At 45.5% G+C, this 10,057-nt stretch overlaps 1 protein-coding gene across 1 annotated transcript in view; it reads left to right on the top strand.

Moving 5' to 3' along the window:
• BARX2 (BARX homeobox 2) overlaps nt 1–2,586 on the top strand; it is a 35,567-nt gene extending 32,981 nt beyond the window's left edge. Inside the window, exons 3-4 of the mRNA XM_074561436.1 lie at nt 915–999; nt 2,216–2,586. Of these exons, the coding sequence (XP_074417537.1) occupies nt 915–999; nt 2,216–2,461 (331 nt within the window). The 3' untranslated portion in view covers nt 2,462–2,586. The remainder of the gene's footprint in view (nt 1–914; nt 1,000–2,215) is intronic.
• Nucleotides 2,587–10,057: the final 7,471 nt, after the last annotated feature.

The raw sequence follows: 10,057 nt of genomic DNA on the forward strand, positions 1-10,057 counted from the left end.
TGTGACGCTGAGTTTGAGCTGTCCCACCTGCAGGACTTGCGTGACTCTGTGGGGCACTTGCCCAGCGTTGTTGAGTGTTTCCAACTCCGTCCGTTGTGCAACTCCATTACAACGCTGCCAGATGCATGGTGCTATCACCTGTGGGGAAGGATAAAGAGTTACTCTGAGCCGCGTTTGCTTCATATCCTGGGTTTTAATATAGAAATAATGAATGGTTTCAGACAAACTTGCACAGGTTGGAGATTTGTGGAGGATGAATCAGGATTACGGGCTGTCTGCCACACATACCCTTAAGCTAAACACGCAAATAATAAATTCATTTATAAGCCTAAATTGCCTATAATAGCAGAATGCATAAGAAATTAATAGATTTAGATGTACTACTACTCCGTGAGAAATGAGATAGTATTATTATCCCCATTATGTAGGTAGTGAAGAAGAAATATGATACAAAGAGCAGCAGTTTCAAAGGCAGACTGATGCTGGGTGTCTCGGCTCTTACATGCTTGCTTCAGACACCATAGACCTGTTTTTCGGGGATGCGGTGTACCGGTAGCTCCCAGCTTCGTATGCAAATGTGGAGCACCAGCAGTTGGACTACAGCAGGCTTGTGTTTCGAAAAGGGCAGGCAAAATTCTAGGCTTGCACACGTGTCCAGTGGTAACAGAGAGGAAGAGAGCCTGCAAACACCTAAATATTCTGGCTTCTTCCATAAGAGCATCCAAACATCCTAAACTCACAGTGTTTCACCACTTTTGTCTGACCCTTTCTCAAAACAACGGATTAGAGAGACAAATAGCCATCTTTTCTGGCGGTGCCACTGTTGCATGCTCTTACGGTGTTGGTTTGGCTGCACTCGGCATCTGAGCTGCTCTTCTCCGTGAACTCATTTCGATGTCTGTCTTGTCTCCCAGGCTTGACTTAGCGCAGTCGTTGGGGCTGACTCAGCTCCAGGTGAAGACGTGGTACCAGAACCGTAGGATGAAGTGGAAGAAAATGGTAAGTGGTTTGTTAGCGTTTCTTCATGGTCCTTAAAAGCTGCCTTCCAAAGAACAGATTCGGAAGCTGAGCATAGTGTCAGTGCCCTGTGCCTATTTATACCAAAATTTGTTTTATTCTTGACCACTTTTCTTAGATACGTACTCTTTTTAAAAAAGTTTGTACTGCATCATATGTGGTGGGCTAGAAGGACCATAGGCGGTAGGAATTAGAAAGGAATTAGGTGAAATTAGAACAGAACGGAGGGAAGAACCAAAATATCTCTCTGCATTTTTGGCATTCCTGTGATGGTAATGCTTGTGGGATGGGTTATATGCATAGACAAAAAAGATTGTGTCGCTCCATGGAAACCAATGCGGTTTTCAGAGCTAATGTCATCAATTCTTGCTTTTCATATCTTCCTCTCACCTCTTGCGCTTACTCTCAGCTTCGTGGCCCTTTTCCAGTTAAAATGCTTTTGGAAAGGACAACTGTCCAATAAATCCTGGTGGGAACCATGATGTTGTGACGTTCTCCAGTGGAGATGTTTATGCATTCTGATCTGGGAGAGGAGATGTGGTTCTAGGCTGTACCTTTGAATGTATGTGAAGCTGCAGAAGTTATTGCCGCTTCAAACAAATTTGGGGTTAGCTTGGGTACAGATCTTTGGTTGGAAGTGTCCTGTTGCTGCAGTGATGGTGTGAAGGAAGAGGGAATTAAACTTAGGAACAGACCTGTTTTGCAGACTCACATCTTCTACACAGATAAGGGGGGTCCCACGTATTTTAATGCAGGTGTTACAAAAATAATAATGAAGGCTATTTCAGAAGCCAAAGAGGCTGGGGGAAAGGCAGTCGGAGGAAATCCTGGCTAAGATTTACGACTGCTCTCACTTGGGCTTTGAAGAAAGCAAGCACTCAGGAAAGGAACTGACTTCTGCATCAAATCTTCTCTGTCTGTAGCGTTGAGGACTGTGTGTCTAGGTTGCTTTTGGGCCTCCCGTAGGAACTGACTTAGAGACCTTCAGAGTTTGGGTTTGCTGGCAATGTTTGCATTTCACTTTATTCATGTGAGAGAATGGGTGAGCTCACTCCATGAACGCAGGGCGTTTCTGTGAGGCTGAAATGGCGACCAAGTCACGGATGAACTTTGAGGTCAAAGCCGAGCTGCGTCCTTCTCAGGTGTGTCTCAGCAGCGGGGTTCAGATTGATCCTGACGGTTCGTCTCTTTGCTCCAGGTACTCAAAGGTGGACAGGAGGCTCCAACGAAGCCCAAAGGCCGTCCAAAGAAAAACTCCATTCCCACCTCGGAGGAAATTGAAGCAGAAGAGAAAATGAACAGCCAGGCGCAGAGCCAGGAGGGATCTCAAGCTCCCGAGGAGCCCAAATTGACAGAGGAGAAGCCAGAAGTCTCTTTGGAGACAGAGAAGTCTCCAGAACATATACCAGAGCCCTCCTCAGAGGAGACTACGCCTTTAAGTTAAAAGGGAAAGCAAGGAGGGAAAGGGGGGAAAAAGAAAAGCAAAAAAAAAAAAAAGATAAGAGAGAAAAACCAAAACCAAATATATATATGTATATATATATATTTAAATATGTATGTAATTGTGTGCGTGTACATATATATATAAATATATATATATATATGTAGACCTTGTGTATAAGTCTAAAGATTGGTCACTTTGTGCCTTTGGGAATCAGCCATCATGGGCCACGGTGGAACAGAGACACCCCGTGTGAGCGGGGAGGAGCCGTCCCTCCGGCGGCGTGCGGGAGCCTTCCCCCACGTAGTGACGGGGGCCGGAGCGCGTTTCCAGAGAAAACCACGTCCAGAGAAACCTGAGACAGCTCCTGGCAAGGAAAGAAGGTCCAGGGCTCCTTCCATGCTGCGGGAGACGAACGTGTAGTGATATGACTGTGCTGGAGGGTTCAGTGCGTTCGTTTGACTTTATCCTTGCCTTTTAACGTAGTGCAAATGGACGGAGAACTTGGCCTGGTCTCAGATCGGGGACAGCTATAAGAAATGGGGAGCTCTGATAGCACCATTTCGATGTGTAACCAGCACTTATTTCTGTATAGGGATGGGCCCAGCTTAAAACAGTTTTAGGAAGGAGTTCAGACCCATAGGTTTGCTTTGGCCCAGTGTGAAGATCAAAGCTTCCGAAGCGAGATTCATACCCGGGTCAGCATTCAGATTTCATCTCTCGTGGTTGTTTGGGTGCCGTGTCTGTGAATTTGCCGTGATCCAGGATAAAACTTTGAATGAGATGAGGGTTTGGATTTGAGTCTGCTCCAAAAGCTTTGGGATGCTTGGATCTGGGATTTTTTTTGCTTTGGGCCCACTTCTAATTTTTGTAGGTTTTTTGTTTTTTTTTTTTTTTTTAAGAACATGTAAATGTGTTCAGGGTTTGGGGAGAATGATGGATTTAAGAAGTCGCTGCGGAAAGTTCGCGTTTGTTTAAGATGTGTGCCAAGAATAGATGTGCATCATGTTTCATAAAGTCTTGTTAAGGGTGCATTTTGCCCAAAGGCTGCAAGAGATGTATTAAGATAACCTTTATTTTTTAATTAAAAATTAAATATATAAATAAAACGCTTGTTGTTGTTTCTCTTTCAGAATGCTAGACAGAGACTTTTCCTGGCTAGGTTTTTTCCTATTCTAGCAAATCCTGGAGAAAGCGGGAGTCGTCAGACTTTCCGTAACGCTTCTGTGTGCAAGCGCTGTGCAAACTCCCTTGTGGCACCTGGCTAAGGTAGGTGAGGGCTGTTGTTCACGCCGCCTTGTCACTGGGTGCTGATGAGTGTGTCAGAACGAGCGCGCTGGTGGTTTAGCTATTTTCCGTCACCTCCCCGCCCCCACTTACGTCTGGACGGCGAATAAATGGGTCTTTGTGACCCTGTGATCCCTTTTTTGGGGTGGTGGTAACGATTCACACACACAGATCTCAAGCGACTCACCCAAGGGGTAGTAAGTGGGGAGAAATGATTTTTTCTTTTTTCCCCGGTTTCTTGCTCAGTGGCGTTTGGAAGCCTGTAATCCCACCTCCGCATTAGCTCCGCAATGGCACGCGCATCTGCGTCAGGTGACGCTTCCACGGCGAAACTCCGGCTGCCTTCAGCCGAGCCAGGGTGGGACATTGCCCCACTCTCTGTGTATTTCACACACAGTCATCAATTTCGAAAAGGCATCCACGGGTTTAAGGGCATCTACAGGTTTGCACTTAAACCTATAACAAATTCACCGGAGTTGGGCAATGCTCATTTGCAAGATGCTGTTTAGTGCTTTTTTTTTTTTTTTTTACGGCACAGAGAGATAGAAATGGGATAAAAGCTTTCCCTCTCACCTGTCGTGTTGCAAACGCAGGCTGTGAGCTACGAAGTCTTTCCTCTGCCGTTAAAATGCATCAAAACTGGTTTGTCTTTGAGCCGTTGTGCTTTCTCCTGAGCCCTGACATACTCGTGACAGGCGCAATGAGAGGCGAGTGCGGCAGGGCAGGATTTTGGCGCTTGTCCGGAGTTACGATGCCGTACATCGTTGCACATTCTTTGTCTATGGATGTCCTTTTTTTTTTCTCCTTTTTCTTTCCAGAACTGTGCTTTAGTTCAACCGTATCTATTGGACTTGAAATGGCATTTAATTTAAAAAAGGCCTGTGGCCTGTTTATACAGGAATTAGATTAGATGGTCTATGAAATCTATAATCGTCCTCTGTTGTTCTTGGATAGCGGCAGCAGCGCTGTTATCTCGAAATAAAATATTTCCACAAGTCCTAAATGCGGTAGGACTCGGTGAGGGCGAAGGGAGCAATTTACTGGAAATAATTCGGCTAATGAGTTTCACCATCAGATTGCAGGAAAAAAAAAAAAAGAAGTCTGCAAGAGTCTCTACTGGGTTTATTGGGAAACCTGAATGGTTCACGAAGTCACACTTTGTGTGCAGATCATTCCAGAAACATAAAAAGCTGACCATCGGGGAAGGCATCAAAGATATTTTAACTTCTCTGAGCTCAAAGTGGAAATATCTTCTAGTGATTTTTTTTTTCTTTTTTTTTTTTAAATTGAGATGTATTTTAAACATGGGATTTGGAAATTTCAGTATATAGCTTTATTTCAACCAAAATGTGTTCTGTAAAATGGATAATGCATGTGGCTTTTGTGGGAGGGTTTTTTGGTTTTTTTTTGTATTTGGCACCTGGTGGATTTGTCTAATTTGGGGAAAGTTGATAGATTTACATGGTGGGAGCGGGGCGTGTGGATAAAAGTAGAAACAGGGAAAAAAGAAAGTTTCTTTCTTGCCCTGCAATAGGGATTGGTGTGTGGTGTTTCTGTGCTATCCAATTGAAGGCATAAATATGAAAATACAAAAGTTAAAAAATTTTTAATAGCAGTTTCTAAATTACCAGTAAAGCAAAGTTGGTCGTTTTCCAGCAAAGGAGTAAAATAAGTTTTGCATAATGACATTTCCCACTTCCCAGATGAAAATAATTGTTTCTGACTCAGCCCCACTTTACAGTGGGAACAGTTCCAGTGATTTCTAATTTTTTTTTCTTTTTTTTTTTTTTTTTTGGTTAATCCCATTCTAATCACTTATGAGTCAATCTGGGTAAAAAATGCAATACTCTAGCTGTCTGGGCTAGTTTTTAATGAGGCCATAAGACATTGAAGATGTTTTTGTTCCTCTCTTGGATGAGTAGCAATCTTAGCATCCTCTTTTTCGATGTGATTATTTAAGTGCACAATTAGCGCTTGAAACGCTGCCTGATACTTGCTCGCCCGGAATTACTTTCACTGATAATCTCTTGAATGCTCATGGAAAGCACGTTCAGAATGCATGTGTTTGGATGGAGAGGAAACGGCCGGGGAGAAATGGTAGAACCGCTGAATTATTTCTGCGCTAAATCCCTTCATACTTGTTGTCTCTTCTGTGTTACATCTGCCGACGGAGAAAAACATCTACAAATTCTAGTAGCATTGAACATGTGATTCTATTCTGTGATTCTATAGCGATCTCAGCCGTTGGTGGTGGGCAAGGGCTCCTTTTCCTCTATGTTAAAGAAGTTCCTCCTATTCTTTTACACTCCGGTTTTAAGACTTTTTTCCTCCATTGAGCTTATTTTTGTTCTTGTCGCTGAAATGCAAAGAATTGAGCAACTCTTCCCCATTGCTTTGGGCTGAGCTGAGGATGGGCTCCAAGCCTGGGCTGGAGAAAGCCTGGGCTGGAGAAAGCCTGGCTGTTTGAGTTTAGTCTTTAAAGGGGGCCGTGGTGATGCCCAGCTCCTGTGGCTGCGAGTTGTCTTCGCATTGTGCTCCTGAGACCCAGACAGAGCATCTCAAGTCTCGCTTTAGGCACATTTGGTCAGAATCTGCAGTCAGTACGGACTAAGTCTGCGCAACCAGGCCTCGTCTTCACCAGTGGAGTGACCCAAAGGGCTTTCCAGGTGCCTTTGCGCTGGTCCTGAAGATAGTTTTGTTTCTTTAAAAGGCTGTTGATTGATCTGTCTCCTGTCCCAGCACTGCTTGTCACTTAGCGGAGGAGTCTGATGGGACACGTGTGCCCTTGGGGTTGCTGATGTTCAGGGGCGTTCGCCTTCCAGTTCTAACAGCAAGGAACAAGCCCCGATGTCGAAATCCCAACTCCCCTACAGGGATGGAAAGTTCTCATATCCGGAGTTCTGGCTGGGACCCACCTTTTATTGTACCCACTGTTTAGATAATTTTGCAAAGCACTGAGCTCATCCTGCAAGACGGTAAGTTCCCCCCAGGTCCCAGCGAGGATGAATGGGCTTTCGTCCTGTTTTTTTTTTTATTTTTAAAAAAAAGAAGTATTCATTTAACTCCAGGCCAGTACAAAGAACTTTGGTGTTTGGGTGGGTTTTCAGTTCCCCCTTTTCTCCATCTTCTTTTTTTTCAGAAGCAAAGTGGAAAAGGGCAGTTAGAAAGGAACGCGTGGAGAAAGAGGAGCTGAAAGAAAAAGCAAAGGTGAAAAGCTTTATCAAACTCTGTGAAAAATAAAAATTAGGAGGGAAAATAATCATGTTGAAAAGTCAGCTGGTTTTTGGGTAAGCTTTGACAGATAGAGATAGCTCTGCCTCTGTAAATAGAGAGGTTTTCCTGGAGCTCAGCTATGCGTGCAAGGATGGCGAAGGCAGGTTTTTCTTAAGTCTTCTCTTACGCTATAGAAGTTAAAATGCGTCTGAGTAAAGAACATTTGGATTAGGCTTAGGCTACAGTACAGGATTTGGTCCCGGATCTGTGTCTTGGCGAAGGCAGAGGTCTGATGAAGCCTGCATCCCATGGAATCTTAGACGTTGGGCATGAACGCCCTGTAAGAACCTCGCTCCTCTTCCTTCCCAAGGTCTGGTACGGCCAGGTAGGATTCACCAGGTTCTACTGTGAACTGAAGAATAGGTGGTTTGGGGGCATAAATCTATGGACCGCAGTAGTTTTTTTGTTTTGTTTTTTTTTTTTTTCCTTTTCTTGTCTTTTTTTAACAAGTGGCGCATTGCAAATATAGTAGTTGCCATTCAAATCTCTTAAATTAGTGCTATTTGGTTAAAGTTACAACAAAAAAAAAAAAACCCAACTTGTCGCTTGTCTTGTGCCATAGGAATTCATACCTAGACACTGGCTTTTAGACTTTGAAGTCCTGGCGTTAAAACTCATGAGGGTGATATTCAATGGAGGGATTTGAACCCTAAAATCTAAATCTATTTTTCCCTAGCAGAAATAGATTCATTCTTTCTTTTTTTTTTTCTTTTTTTCTGTGTAACTGGATACCCTGTGATTTCTGGGCTTTCTCCCCAATTCTAGTCCCCTCCCATGTTGTTAATCTCCTTGGGCGCGCTGTCCCAACGCCGTGGAATAATTACTCCTTAGCGTGGCAGTCACTGCTAGGAAGGAAGGCTCCTATCGCTGCTGGGATCCGTGGGTGCCAAAAGGAAGAGGTGTGCTGCCAGGCGGCCGCCGAGGGAGAGCGCGAACCCCTCCGGGCTGTTCTGACATGTCAGTTAACTGCTGGAAACACCGAAGCTCTTGTTTTGTCGAACAATCGAGAGTCATGGAGAGCGTTACTCACTGCGAGAGGTTCCTGAAATCATCCTGGTCCTGGACAGCCTGCTTTCCTGCGTGCGGCTGGGAGGAGGTCTTCCCCCCAACCCCGTGAGATTAGTGAGAAACAAATTTATCAAAAAGAAATTCCGTAAGCTAAAATTTCCTGGGGAAGGCGGCTGCCGAGCATGCCAGAGCGCTAACAAAAGCAGAGGAAGCGATGGTTGACCCTTGGGCAAATGCTTCTAATATTTGCATCAAACCAAAGGAACCAAACCCTTGCAGGTAAAACAATAGTTAAATATTCCAGGCCTTTTACGCTTCCCATTAATGTCTGTCCCAAACGGTAGCGAGCACTGTTGTCAGGTGGCAAATCTTACAGGTTCCCGGCCACTTAAGACTTCGCCGTCCTCACCACGCCCAAAGCCCAGCTCTTATTTAAGCTAAAGCAAAACCTTTCTTGGTTTTATCAGAGAAACCTTCCTTAGTTATATCTGTGATACCCAGCTCTGGTGCGGCGCGGATTTTCATAGACCTGCAATGCGCTGGGCAGGGTTTGGTGAAGGTAGACCTACGTGCAGGAGATCCTGCACCCCTGCAAGGCGTCAGAGGGGCTCTTGTGGCAAGCAAACTCAGTTAAAGCGGGTCCGAAAGCTGCTTTCAACTCAGTTGGGTCATCATATTCATGCAAGAAAGCAAACCACTGAGAGAAAGTTCCCAGCAGCATCCTTCCCTGTGCGGCGAAGCGGCTTGGGTGGCTCTTCCAGCAGTGTCACCTCGTAACTATGATGTTGTAGTAGTACCTTTTGCAAAAGTAGTGGGGGGGGGAAAGAAAAAAAAAAAAAAAAAAAAAGAGGTGTAAACTGTCCTGAAAACAGCAGGGCTCCTTCCTTGAGGCTGCTGGGTACAAACCCTGCAGATTTTTGTGGTTCTTGAGTGCTTTTCAGCAAGCTAACATGCGGGGGAGGGCGGGGGGGGAAAGATTATTTTTAAAGCCATATCACGCAGCTGCTCCCTGGAGCTTTCCTGGTGCCTCTGGAGAATACAGAGGCAACCTGTATTCTCTCTCGGCTCTCCTCGCCGCCTAGTAGCTAAATGAGAAACAAACAGGCTGAAAGTGGTGGATTAGGAGTGATAAATACACAAACAGGTCACGGGCAGGCGGATCCTTGCTGACAGCTGTTGTGCCGGGAGATTATGGCACCGGAGAAACTTTTCCGCCATCATCCATCCCCGTCCCCTAACACATACGTGCACCTACAAGTTTTGATGCTCTGGGCATCCACGCTCCTGCCAAGAGAGGTGGGAATTTCCCTCTTCTTACTGGAAGCTTGGATTATCCCGTAATTCTGGCTCCTCTTCCAAACCTTCCTGCATCTGCCCCTTCCCGGACATCTTTGCTCCCGCGGGAGATCCCTGGGGCTTCAGCAGCTGAGGGATTGCACCTTCCAGGATTCCTGGAGGCAGGAGCGGTGATCCACTCCTGCTTTCAGCTCCTGAGCGGCGGACGCCCGCGTCTACTCCCCAACCACAAGATTTCTGCCTCCAGAACAACCGCTCCCTTTATTCCACGGCCGTGCCCATCCCTGGATTGATCTGGGATGGGCAGGGCTTTAGTCTGGGAGAACTGGGATGTTACAGCATCAGCTCCCCGCGCACCCCGAAGACAGGAGTCCAGGCCACCTAAGTAGGGAGAGACGCTTTTCTGTGCCGGGATTTGCACATAGAGGAGCGTTTTCATGATGAAAATTAGGTGCAGCTAATCCATCACGTCATCTGCTTCTCCACACGGAGATATTTCTATTATTTGGGTGGGGAGCGTGACTCAGAGAAATTATTTCCTCTCTTGTCCGTGCTTCTCGTTACTGGAAATACAATGGTATTTTTTCCCCTGCATTTCATTTTGTGATATTTGGGATAATGAGGTGTCTGATAATGGGATTAGAAGCCCAGACTGGGAGTTACCCGCCTTATTCTGTGTGCCTGAGCGAATGTTTACCCCGGAGGTAATAATTAGCCCCATTTGTGCAGTGAGAA

Source organism: Larus michahellis, chromosome 17, assembly GCF_964199755.1.
Source record: "Larus michahellis chromosome 17, bLarMic1.1, whole genome shotgun sequence".
In the NCBI taxonomy this organism is placed as follows: domain Eukaryota; kingdom Metazoa; phylum Chordata; class Aves; order Charadriiformes; family Laridae; genus Larus; species Larus michahellis.